This window comes from Diprion similis, chromosome 10, assembly GCF_021155765.1.
Source record: "Diprion similis isolate iyDipSimi1 chromosome 10, iyDipSimi1.1, whole genome shotgun sequence".
NCBI classification, from domain to species: Eukaryota; Metazoa; Arthropoda; class Insecta; order Hymenoptera; family Diprionidae; genus Diprion; species Diprion similis.
Window position 1 is genome coordinate 14,216,351 of NC_060114.1, and position 12,871 is coordinate 14,229,221.

Here is a 12,871-nt window from a genome sequence, read left to right on the forward strand (position 1 = left end):
CTTCAATGATAAAATATACCCGTAATACTTTAAGATCCGCTAATTCGCTTTAATATCGTTTCACATTTCTATATACATACATACATTAAATACATACATATATGCATAGGTTGTAATAAGTTAAAAAGAAAACCTATGCTTTTTTTTTTGTAAGTGTGATAGCCATACCAATATTATATATAATACAATTTTTTCGTTTCATCGTAATTTCTTTATAAATAATAATCTACACGTACTTGAATCACCGGTTGATCGCTAAAACCGTTGCTTTCGTTCGTCACGCTATCTCTTTTTGTACAATAATAAGACTATAAAGTAGTGCTGCGCTAATTTGAAAGAAGAGAAGAAAAGAAATATCGAAAACTCGAGAATCGGGTTGAATTTAAATATTCTAAGCTATTGCCACTGTCGGCTCTATACCGGCTGTCGACGTTTTCGCCTCTTTATCTTTTCCACCCTTGTGAAGTATGAGCAAAGGCGTCATCCCCAGGAGGCAGCCGATCGTCACTCCGAGAACGCGACCCTGGAAAGGAGATCAAAATTAATTATCCAAAGGTCTCGAACGGCGTTTTATTTTTTTTATTTCCGGTCAATTCACCAAATTTGCGGCTCTCCTCGACTTGGGCATATCCATTTGAATTGGCGTCAACTTCGGCGCCTTGAATCCGATCTTCTGGACGAGACGTTCAACGTAGAATGCCGAACCTATCCCAAGGATATCGGAAATTGTGTTTCCGAATGCCGCCGCTGCCATCGTCGAAAGTGATATAACGGCTCCAAGGCTCGTCTCAATTTGGTCGCCCTGTAATTTCGACGTCGATTTACAGAATTGACTGGGAAATTAGGAATATGTCAAAATACAGGTATTGATTGAATCTATACGTACGGCTATGATCATGAAGAAGTTGTCGAGGAAACCAAATCCAATGAACGGAATAGCGTTCGTTACCGACACTGAAATTATTCAAATTATTAAATACCTATCAGCAATTGTTCTATAGCTAGTCATCTCTTAAATCGTTCAAATAATATACAAAAAGTAGTGCTGTGCGATTATCGATTAATGGGCAGCTTCGATTAATCGTTCTTTCGACTAATGGATTAATTGAGTTTTTCGATTAATCGTTTATCCGACTAATTGATTATTCGATGGTTTCGATTCATATACCAATTGACCTTCAGAATTATTACGATCGATCAATCAATCGATTAATCGATTAAATAGAAAAACAATTAACCGAAATTGTTGATTAATCCATTAATCGGAAAACCGTTTAATCGGAAAACCGTTTAATCGAAAAACTCGATTAATCGACGAGCACTAATACAATGCATCAGTTTACGGGAGCAAAGATCGGAGTAAACGAATGTATCGCTGGAATGGCCGTAAAATTTATTTGCAACAATTACTAAAGTTTATAAAACATCCGCAAGAAATCATTCGATGAAAATATTTATCGAGAGTAAATTTATTTATTCATTTATCCCGATATTGCTTGTACAAATGCACTTCGCATTTTATTATTTCAGCCACTTTTATATGTATAGTCAGTAATATCATTTTCGGGGATCAAGAAACGCAGAACCTTTAATGATTAGAAAGATTCTTGTCGCTGCGAAGAGTAATTTTCAAATTGTAGATCATGAGCGTTCGATTAGTAACTAAGTAAATAAATAAATCAACAAATAAATAAATGAATGAATACGTTGGATTATAAGATCATACAGTCGTTCAAGACACTGAAATTAAATATACCAAAATATTCAAAGCGCCTCGCTGTTTTGCAAGTTACATACCTCGAATCAAGTCCTTTCTGGTGGGTTGCGGTACTGTTTCAGCTGGAAAATAAGATTATCTAAATAAAAGATGTCGAATTTCCAAATCAATCTTAATAAAAAATGTTTAAAATATTTCTAATCATTCACTGCTTAATTCTCAGAGCCATTAGCACCATGCACACATTACCACGCAAGCTACAGAGTGAATTTTGCAAATTTTCGATTATACAGCATCTCCGTGCTGTGCAGTAAAATTATTTGCACTAAGTATACATGTTTATGTTATCTAACGAATAGACGCGAGCAAAATCATAGCACGAGTATAACTGTACAACAAAGATAACCCTTGTGAAATTAGCTTCGACCTCAAAGGCAAACAGCATTGTGGGTGGTCATAAGATAATTAATTACGCACTTTCCGACAGTCGGAAGTCAATTCTTCAACCAGTTTTTAAATAATATCGAAACAAGCACCAAATCATGCAATTTTTACAAACGAAATCAAATCTCAGGGTGAATAATTTTCAATTTTAATTATTCTCGTGTTCGTGACGTTGCATCCGAAACTTTTAGAAAAAATAATTAAACACGCCAAACACAATTCGCATGCACTATTCACCATAGAATCATTCTTCTTTGCACACCCATAACAACCGTGTTAAACAAATCCTTATTCCGTGATATTATAAAGTATTGTTAGTAGATGATGAAAACGCCAATTTTTAAAAACAATTTGCTTTTTGTGGAAAAATAAAAAAATAATAACGGTGATTGTTTACATGCATGTAATAATAATAATAATCAGTGTCGCGTTAGTAGCGATAAATGAATTAAAATACATTAAATAATTTTAGGGTAAAATTTTCTTAAAAAAAAAAAAAGAAATTATATTAGTATTTCACAAAAAAAAAAGAAAAAAAAATCACTCAATTATAGTCATGCGATAGTTGTATATTCATTGCTTAATAATGGTTAGAAAACTTACAAGATATCGAAATTTCCAGGGAAAGAGGAAAGCCAGTAAGAGAAAAAAAATCATCACAAATAATTATTATATGTGGTTTCTAGAATGATGATGTATCGGATTAGTTACGGATAATCCAAATAATAATTGTATTGAAATGATTGCGAAGAAACCAGCTTAAGAGATTCTATAAAAATTATTACAATTATGATTTTTTTCTTTTTTTTTGCAAGTAATATAAGCATATCAATTACGTTTTTATGCCTAATGCCACGTTTTAATATTAGTTTTGTTTATATTTAGAAACGGCAGCTTTTATACTTACAATCACTATTCTAATTTTTCTCTATAACAAAGACAGTTCGCGATTAGTTCGCTATTTAACCTAACAGGCTAACAGTCATGAATGCGCATTATCAAATGACTATACATAATGCATGGTATCGTGTATACACTATACATGTATAACATTTATACGAAGTATATTTATGAAATTTTCACAGTCTACCCCATGCATTTCGTTTATTATATCCCCATAATATTCTTACGTAATGCTTTCATCTGAAGTTCCACTGTGCAGTTGAGCGTGATAAAAAATAAATCGGTAATAAGTAATACGGTCAAATGAAACGTAATTTTTAATTATTCTCAAACTGGGTTAACGACCGATTGTGGTGATTACACTTTGTAAATGAGTTTTCAACTTTCTCAGAATTCCTTACTGTATTATCTATGCGCATTTAAATGACCAATTACTCTCTACATTCAAGGAATGCCTTGACTGTGTACGAAATTGGCCAATGTTTGAACATAAGAGACGAAAAATTTTGCTAGGAATGATTAACGAATTACTGAATCAACAAACGGAAAAAAATCACATACAAGCAACTAAACGACTCGAGTCACAATTTTCCACAACGGTGTAACTTTTTATCTTGCGATTTTTTGAGACTAGGACTAACTTTTGTTAACTTTACGGTGAATTGATAACTAAATCTGTAATGATTTGATCGAAATGATAATGATGAAATGATTTTATGCGTAACCAATATTTTTCAACCATTCATCAAACCTTGGTCTCAAACATCGACTTGTGAACACTATATGCGTTTTCTATGAGTCAAAGTATCTAGATACAAAAAGCTGGACAGAACAACATTGAACTTCATTATATTCTTCCTTTCAGCGTCACCCAATTTTCTTTTCCATGCACAGCATCAAATCCCGATCTCCTTATCATGCTGTTAATTCTTTTAATATTGTCTTAAGCTGCGGAATCAATTAATTAAATGGGTTATATAACAAGCGATGCGATATAATTCTATCACCTCAACAAGAAGCTGTATTATATGCATATATGTATACGAGCTGAATATCTTTCTGCAAATAATCCCTCATTTATTTAACTCTGGTGAAATTTTTTTTTCTCAATTTTAGTAAACTCTTCCAACATCCAAATTTAAATATCATTTTCGATTCAACATCGTTATAGAAATCTAAGAACAGAAACCAAAAAAAAAAAAAAATTTCCCCATTGAGTAAAATAATTATCAGTCACCCAAAGGCGGGAGGGGGGAAAATTGGATTTTTATGGATTGAAGTTACACGGTTTGGCGGACAAAAAAAAACACACAAACACACACCCACAAAACGAAAAAAAAACAAGAAACCTTTGCTGGGCTCTGTAAAATTCAGTATGTTATATATAACACGTATATCTGGTTCCCGTATCTGGAGTCATGCGCGTACCATACTTTCGAAGTAGCCAATCCTCTGGCACAGCGCAGTAAGTTCCCGTGGGATCGACGTCTCCCAGGCTGGGGACTCGGCTGGGTCGTCCAAATTTGCTCCTCCAACGAAACGCTGCCAGTTGACCTGTGTCGGGCGATAAAAAAAGTAAAAAAGGCTCGACATTGAAATGATCGTATATAACAAACATATGATACGACGATAATAATTAATATACAGGCATATGACGTAAAACGAAGGTATAATGATGACGATTTTTCGTGTTATTAGCTATATAATAAAAACCTAAATCTGCAAGTCTAATTTTCGCTCATGTCTACATTCCATTTCCGGCTTGTATAATCTATATTTATATAGATATTGCACAATGGCGCCGATGTAAAAGGGTATATTATTATAATACTTGATGAAAGTTCATGGTATTGACCCAAAGACTTTACAAAATGAGCCTGAATATTCATGAAATTCATGGCTTGCCATGCACCCATGGTATACTGTACGTTGTTAAACGACGTTTCAATCTGCGCGTTTTTTCACATCATTAATTACTACCCAATGCTAAAAGGGGTTCGTGGTTTTAATCGTTGTTGATAACTAACGAATTTTCGAAGCTTGAAAACGTGCGCTAATTTAAATCTAATTCCAATTATTATTCTTGATAAAAACATAAATAAATAAAAGAAATAAATAAGTTGATTAGGAAGCAAGTAACTGATTGAGAAAAAAATCTGTACGTTTTGCAATGAAGTAAGAATAAGATGATAAAAAGCAACTCGAATGTAAGAACGTCTGCAGAATTGGTAAAAAAGAAACCCACGGTAGTGTTCCTAATCTGGTAAAAATACCTCTCTCTAAATATATCAGTCGTAACTCAAACATTACCGTAGAGATTTTCTAGACTGCTTTCGCGCTCAGGGAAAAAATAAATCCTGCAGGTTGTGACGTGTATTGTGAAATATTTCACGGATATCCACCACGTTGAAGTTGGTAACGTTTTTGTAAACGATGCATATTAAGGAAAACCGTTATGTGACCGTTATTTCGCGAATTGTTAGGTGTCCGAATTGAAAAATTGTGATTTTTTCTTACGAGATTGTAATTATAGTGACGTTATCGTAACGAAACGTTGGGAAAAATCCATCCATTTTCTTATATTTGATGATTTTGAAGAAACTAAGATTGCAAGACATGCGTATGTTTTGTTTTATCGCGGTTTACTGAATTTCAAACAATTCCAAAATCGCGAAATAACGGGTTTCTTCTCAGCATGAGGAATCGTTGCGATAACGTTACTAACTTCAATACGATGAAACTTCATCAGATTATTACTTCCATTCGGATGTAAAATAATATATTTCCACGGTATGTGATAATCGTGTGAATTTTCACTGGTACAGCAATCTTACTACTTTTTCTTTGGAGGCTAATAAATTCTGCCGTATCAGGTATTAGATAGGTCATAGGTATGTAAATACTATTGGGAATGTCGCTTTGCAATGCGTCATCTGGTGGAAAAAAATCAAACTAATACAACCAGGCTAACAGCTGACCGTTGACAGTGTGTTTTCACGTGTGGATGGTAGAACAGGTATATCATTGATTACATTTCATTAATTTATGTAACATGAGTAATTTGAAACCCGAAGAATTACGATTTGTTTCCATAAAAATCAAAAACTTAGGTTATGCGGTGATAAAATGGCGCCGATAACCAGACTCTGACGTCATGAGGACACTTTCCAACTTGCGGGTGGTACGGTCACATTATTGCAGGGGATTCTACCGGGAAGCGAGTTGCAGCTTTACGATCGTCCAAGTCCTACGTGCCGAGCCTCACGTGGCTTTGGGTTAGAAAGGGCTCATTAAATACTGCGAATGGTTTCATGGCCGCAGTGGGACCGTTGCGCCATTGAACCCTTCGGAGTTCAGTTCTGGTTAAATTTGGGTTGAACTTTAAAGCTACGCTGCAACAAGCGTACAGATGCAAGTCTTCGAGTCTGTCTGTGTTATACCGAACGCACAAAGTCGTGAAATATACAAGATTTCTCAACGAAACGAAACGACATGACCTACCATATTATCATCACGACGCGCAGGTATTGCGTCATCTCATTTATGACGAAATCTTCTAGACCAACGGTTACTTTATTGAAGAAACAAGTGCAATAAATCACGACAACGTCACAGATTTTATTTTCAATATTAGATTTATTATATGCGGAAAAATCGTATCACAGTTATAAAAATTCGAATGATCGTATAAATAGACGCGGTAATAATTGTTAAAATATTTTTTACTAAATTGTTGGAGAATAGAATACACCCCCTCCTCGTCAAGTTTACATCATCTTAAGATTATTTAGCCAGTCAATAAAAATATTTTCAACCATGAATGAAAATATAATAGTGCATTGATTGAAATAAATTGGCAATTTACACGTATGTCATTGAACCAAATTTTACCTGAAACCAGATTTTTCGTCGAATCTTATAGCGAATGGATTTTATAGGTGTAATAAAAGCCGAGAGTGCGATGTAATCCGAGAGTTAATCAAAAACGTACACGCAATCTTGGCTTTGCATCAATGTACGCGCGTATCGATTCACGTCAGTTCTTTTGAAGAACCTCGATGAATAGGCATAACTATACGTTACATCGATAACTCGACTTTATCGCTGATTGTGAGAGGATTTGATTATCCAATATCTATAAAGGTTTGGACCTGTTTTAGACGTAAGTTGATCATTATCGAAACAGGCATCGACCGATCTATAATCATCAGTCTGCCGACGAACGTATTCAAGCTGCTATGAACGACTAGTCACGTGTATAACATGTGTGCTATATATATATATATTTAAATCAGTCAGCGTGGCAAGGAAAGCTATTAATTATAGAAACTGTGACGAAAAGAATGCCAAGGACAAATATTTAACCCATCACGGTCACGGTATTGGACTGAGGTTACTGTCACAGAGCCAAGTATAATAATTATATACGATGGCCGCGCGAATTATGTACGTCATTTGTACGTTTTGTATTAATCATTTTTGCTGCAGTTTAACAGACTTTAATCCGTATTTATGCAAGGGAGTGTGTTTCGACTCGTACAAGCCAGCCAGCTTATAATTAGCCGCGATTTCAGTTCATGAAAGATAATTAATTCGTATATACTGTGTAATTCAATTTAACACGCTACATTGTGTATATAACAAGTTTTTAGACTATGATTATACCAATTTGTGTTGTACAAACAGTTACAAGCTTAATGAAGATGGCAGGTGTGTTTATGATGTCATAAATGCGATAAACGTTAAGTGAACTGACTAACTTTCAAGTATAACAAGCTAACTAGCCCCTTAGGTAAATGGTTAACTTGACACACATTTTTTACCCTTCAAGGAGAAATAAAAGCAAATATTACCGAGTTTAATTTAATAATTTCGATCTTTTGAACAATCTTTTATCTCTTTTGTTTATTTTTCTCTGTTCTAGGGATTTTTTAGCGTTGCCAGCCAATTTTGGAACGTACCCTTAGTCTCACCGTCCGCAAGGGTTCTTGGGTAATTTAAAATTCTCGATATCAGGCTGAAAACATTGGGCTTGACTTTTGATAAACTTAAATAATTAGCAGCAAATCCAATCTTTCTAGACACATAAGATTATCTTTGGTATGACGTTGCTTTCCGTGACATAAGTTGTGACTAAATCGAAGATAGACAAACTGTATCTAAAATTACGAAAGTCCGATCGGCAGTATTGGCGTAAATGACGTGCCAATGACGTCATTGACGGCCACACTCATCCGGGATTTACACCTCGACTTCGGACCTGACTTGACTTTTCTATATACTATATACGATATGCTTAGGTACACACGCACGCACGCACGTGTTGAAGCCGCCCGTCACGCCCCAGAAGGATCTTTCACACGTGAGAAAATTAGGAGTATCCATAAAACTGATCTACTATTACCTATCTTTGTTATGACTTATTTTTATTTTTTTTTGTATTTCCGCAGTCATCAATGACCCGAAATAAAGGAGTTCCATTAAGAATACAAACGTATTATTAGAAATCAGTAATCACTGAACGGGTCGTAAACGCGCATTCAACATTGAAAAGAAAATGAAAGAAACGCAAGTTTTGTAATGAGGTCGCCTCTCTTTCTCCCCGATTCATCTTAGCAAGCTACACACTACATTATCACACAGGGCAAATACAGCTCGTGATATCGTGGAATCGGTATCATTCGTACCTTCATACTCTGCTTTTACTTTTTGAGACTGAGTTTCCTGCAGTGCCGATATGAGCACGTCCCTCTCCTCGGGTGTCAGGCGTACAGCGAGATCTCTCGCCTGTTGCTTAGATAAAATCGGCGGGGTCTCGACATTCCGTGGAGCAGCAGCAGCAGCAGTAGCAGTAGCAGTACTAGTGGTAGCTGTAGTAGTCGAGGGGGAAGCCCTCGTTGTCATAGATGCCCGCAATCGGAGGTCCGTTGACCCCCGTGACGTCAGAAACGTGCGCTTATTCGGAGTCCTGCAGCACGACGACGACGACGACGACGACGACCACGAGCTCGAGGATTTTTTAGAAATTAAGAATAATTCACTGGCACAACACATGGTGTGAGGATAATTATAATATCTCGACAGTTTTCTCAACGTTGATGAACCGATTCCCGGCCCAAACTTTGCCAAACACTGCAATGACGTCACAGGTGCACTCATTCTCGATTCTAAACTCTTTGCTCTACCCTTTTGATTTTACAACCAATTCGTTTACAACACTATCTATGCCGTACCTATTTATAACTATGGCACTCTCTATCGACTAAACACGTACGTTACACGATCGAACGCGACTCACCACTCGAGCCTGGGCTCACTGACTGACTGACTGACTGGAGTCTAGATCCCCTGCGGTGACCTACCGGCATCAGCAGCTCGCGTCAATGCGGCGACTCCCCCCCCCCCCCCGCCCTTCCCCTCCAATCCAAGTTCCGATCCACCGATGTATGTAGTATATATTCAAATTTCTCGTACGGATATTCCGGGAGCTGATTAAATTCGATGTTCTACGTTCCTTTAATTTTTCGGAAGAGTAGATGGGGTTTTCGATCCTTCCTTATGTAGTGAAGTAAATTTTATTTTTCCTTGTTTGTACTTTGATTTAATTCAATATGGAACATATGAGTATTAGATGTTATATTATTATATGAAACTGACAATTTTTTTTCTAATGTATGTACCTGCTTCTCTGTTTTTTCGTTTTTTTTTTAATCGGGAACCCATAATTATAAATACACACGTATCAATATCAACGGGATTTTGTCTTATGGTTTATTTATTATACATTGGTTACGTCGTAGCGATGTATTGTATTGTTTGGAAGTGACAGCTCTATTAATGTAATATAGATAAATTTTTGTCTTCGGTGATTTCTTTATTCATCGTAGTTTAATAAATTAAATTGAGTACGTCCAAAAACGGAATTAATGTGAATTGAAAAGTTCTACTCTTAGTGCCAATTTTATTGAATTTTTGAAATTTTTTTTCAACTCATATCAAGTCCTATTTTGCCGTACTCAATTCGATTTGGTTCACTGGAATAAAACAATTCTGGCTATGCTTACATATTCGCCATATTTGACAAAATAGCAATCAAAAAATTAAAATCTATGATATATCTAACATAAATATCATTCAAACGAATTTCAATTACGACTGTTATAACTGATTGAACGAATTATAATCTTGTCAACAGTCATGAATATTTCACGTAAAAGCAAATGGCACAACGATAAAATTTCATTCATTGTTGCTTTGAAGAAATGAATTATGAAGTGAGTAGTACAATTTAGAGTACGCAATCTAGGTACAACCAAATACAACACTGATTTCTGCGTAGAAAATACTCAATGAGATGACTGTTTCACGTTGAACCTCATTTGTTTTTTAATTTACAGCGCCCTCAGAGCAGGCAATTCGTGACGGATTTTTTTTGAACTAACATCGAAACTAGCGACCCCTACTGTAAAACTGGTGCATATGGCCGATGTGGGTATTCGAAAAGATATTTAAGTTAGGTTTGTTTACGACAGTCAAAGAGTTTCCTTTGGAAAAGATTATTTTCAAGGGGTATTTACGGGTATGGATATTGGTCAATTGTTCTCATCCATAGTTTTTTATAGCTTGGCTAACTGTTTTATGGATATTTGATACGAATTCTTGCAATAACGTTACTTGACACGAACTCAGCCGCCGCACCGTATTTCTGTTCGATATTTACATTTCATGTTTTCGCGAATTATTTTCGGATTAGTTCTGCGGAAATAGTTAAAACGATCAAATCATGGTGATCAAGATCCATTGATATTAGATACGTAGAAAAACCGTTTTTTGTTCATCTAATGTCAATTTCTGTTTCCAGGATTAAGACGATCTTTAATAATGGCCAGCACGTCGAGCGATCAGTCGTCAACGGCACAGAAAACATGGGAAGTGACAAACAACATTGAGACTATAAGCACAGCAGATGAAATCTACCGATACGATCGCCAGGAGCAGCTTGATATACTCGCTGCCAAACCATGGGAAAAAGAGTACGAACATCGCCTGCTCAGTTATTTCAATATACCAGAGAAAATTTGTACACTCATCAATCGATACTGATCGTATCTGCAAATTTTTTTAATCGTCCTTTTACCATCTGTATTCAGTAATAACTATCGGGTAACTAAGCTATTACTGACCAGAATTTGAATCTTTCAGTCCTCACTTCTTCAAAGACATAAAAATATCGGCGCTAGCTTTACTGAAGATGGTTATGCATGCCCGATCCGGTGGTACTCTTGAGGTCATGGGATTGCTCTTGGGAAAAGTAACGGCGAATACAATGCTCGTCATGGATTCGTTTGCTCTTCCTGTCGAGGGAACTGAAACTCGAGTGAACGCCCAGGCTCAGGCCTACGAATATATGACCGCTTACATCGAGGCTGCCAAACGGGTAACAATGAATCAGAATTATTTTCGGATACAGAATGTGCCAAGACTTTTACCTGCATTGGTTGAATCAGTACTGATACATTTTACAACCGTATTGCAGAGTAAAGAAAAAGATAACTAACAAAATTTTTTCAGGTTGCCCGCCACGAAAATGCCATCGGTTGGTATCATAGTCATCCGGGTTACGGGTGCTGGCTATCAGGAATTGACGTCTCGACTCAGATGTTGAATCAAAATTTTCAAGAACCATTCGTAGCGATCGTAATTGATCCTGTTAGAACGATTTCAGCTGGAAAAGTATGCCTTGGAGCTTTCAGAACATATCCCAAGGTTAATATAACACATGATTTGAACACAAAGATTACTGGGAATTATACTTGAATTTGTTTGGGTTAATTATTTTCATGCTATTAATTTGCCACAGGGTTACAAGCCTGCCAACGAAGAGCCATCAGAGTACCAAACAATACCATTGAATAAAATCGAAGACTTTGGAGTACACTGCAAGCAGTACTATTCCTTGGAAGTAACGTATTTCAAATCCTCCTTCGATCGTCGACTACTTGATTCTCTCTGGAATAAGTACTGGGTTAACACATTGAGCTCGTCCAGTTTGTTGACAAATGCCGACTACACAACTGGTCAGATATTCGATCTTTCCGATAAACTGGAACAGTCCGAAGTAGTGCTTGGTAGGGGAAGCATGCTCCTTGGAGCTACCGATCCTTATGACCGTCGGAGCGAGGACAAACTGGTCAAGGCGACAAGAGATAGCTGTAAAACTACAATTGAAGTTATACATGGTCTTATGGCCCAAGTTATCAAAGACAAACTTTTCAACCAAGTTGGAACTGGGAAAACAGACTCTTAAGCTTGTTTTCTCTTACAGTGCAATTTTTCTATTGTATACCTATCGTTAAAGAGATAAATAAATAATACTAATGTGATTTTCAACAAATTTACTGTCTTCAATGCGAAAATCATTTCAATTATAATAAGAAAATTACCAGTCAGAGTTGATAATGTAATTGTTTACCAAATCGTAACGATTTTTATCTCGATAAATTATTTTATTTAAAAAATGTAAGTTTACTGAATTTCGAAATTTTTATAAAAATCTATTATGACTTTGTAACACATACTCGTAGCCTTCATACTCCACAAATATTCCAATGAATTACGACTTGTTTAGTTGAAGCTGATGAGAAATAAAATTGTACACAGAATATTGATGAATTCAATGTTGCCTTATATATTCCGAATCTGTTCAATAAATTCCAGAAAAACTATCAGGCACTGGCACAAACTGCAAAATAAATTAGTTTTCGTTTTCAGCGCGGTACTTTTAAAGAGTACTTACAGTACCAAGTC

General features: G+C 36.0%; 2 protein-coding genes across 5 annotated transcripts; one reads left to right on the forward strand and one right to left on the reverse strand.

The window, feature by feature from the left end:
- Nucleotides 1-25: 25 nt before the first annotated feature.
- Nucleotides 26-9,470, reverse strand: LOC124411254 (transmembrane protein 65). Of its 3 annotated transcripts, none has more exons than XM_046890295.1 (7): nucleotides 9,346-9,470; nucleotides 8,752-9,196; nucleotides 4,493-4,618; nucleotides 1,798-1,839; nucleotides 887-954; nucleotides 599-802; nucleotides 26-523 (listed from the first exon to the last, which is right to left on the reverse strand). In XM_046890295.1, the coding sequence occupies exons 1-7, from the start codon at nucleotides 9,430-9,432 to the stop codon at nucleotides 392-394; spliced, it is 1,104 nt and encodes a 367-aa protein (XP_046746251.1). In that variant the 5' UTR covers nucleotides 9,433-9,470; the 3' UTR covers nucleotides 26-391. The 3 variants fall into 3 exon arrangements, with proteins under 3 accessions (XP_046746251.1, XP_046746250.1, XP_046746249.1); XM_046890294.1 differs by having other exon boundaries at nucleotides 1,798-1,830; nucleotides 8,752-9,049; nucleotides 9,354-9,459; XM_046890293.1 differs by having other exon boundaries at nucleotides 8,752-9,049; nucleotides 9,354-9,457.
- A 1,048-nt stretch (nucleotides 9,471-10,518) lies between these two features.
- Nucleotides 10,519-12,458, forward strand: LOC124411253 (COP9 signalosome complex subunit 5). 2 transcript variants are annotated; one of them, XM_046890290.1, is made up of 5 exons: nucleotides 10,519-10,581; nucleotides 10,926-11,097; nucleotides 11,267-11,501; nucleotides 11,636-11,830; nucleotides 11,925-12,458. In XM_046890290.1, exons 1-5 carry the CDS (start codon nucleotides 10,551-10,553, stop codon nucleotides 12,369-12,371), a joined length of 1,080 nt encoding a protein of 359 aa, XP_046746246.1. In that variant the 5' UTR covers nucleotides 10,519-10,550; the 3' UTR covers nucleotides 12,372-12,458. The 2 variants fall into 2 exon arrangements, with proteins under 2 accessions (XP_046746246.1, XP_046746248.1); XM_046890292.1 differs by having other exon boundaries at nucleotides 10,527-10,643.
- Nucleotides 12,459-12,871: the final 413 nt, after the last annotated feature.

Excerpts from the sequence above, each read along its gene's own strand:
- LOC124411253 (XM_046890290.1), top strand. The coding sequence starts at position 10,551 with ATGTGGGTATTCGAAAAGATATTTAAGTTAG. Across the intron at positions 11,098-11,266 it reads GCCAAACCATGGGAAAAAGA|TCCTCACTTCTTCAAAGACA; the intron begins GTACGAACATCG and ends TGAATCTTTCAG. Across the intron at positions 11,831-11,924 it reads CTTTCAGAACATATCCCAAG|GGTTACAAGCCTGCCAACGA; the intron begins GTTAATATAACA and ends AATTTGCCACAG.
- LOC124411254 (XM_046890295.1), bottom strand. The coding sequence starts at position 9,432 with ATGCCGGTAGGTCACCGCAGGGGATCTAGACTCCAGTCAGTCAGTCAG. Across the intron at positions 9,197-9,345 it reads GTGGTGAGTCGCGTTCGATC|TGTTTGGCAAAGTTTGGGCC; the intron begins GTGTAACGTACG and ends ACGTCATTGCAG. Across the intron at positions 524-598 it reads CGAGGAGAGCCGCAAATTTG|GGTCGCGTTCTCGGAGTGAC; the intron begins GTGAATTGACCG and ends TCTCCTTTCCAG.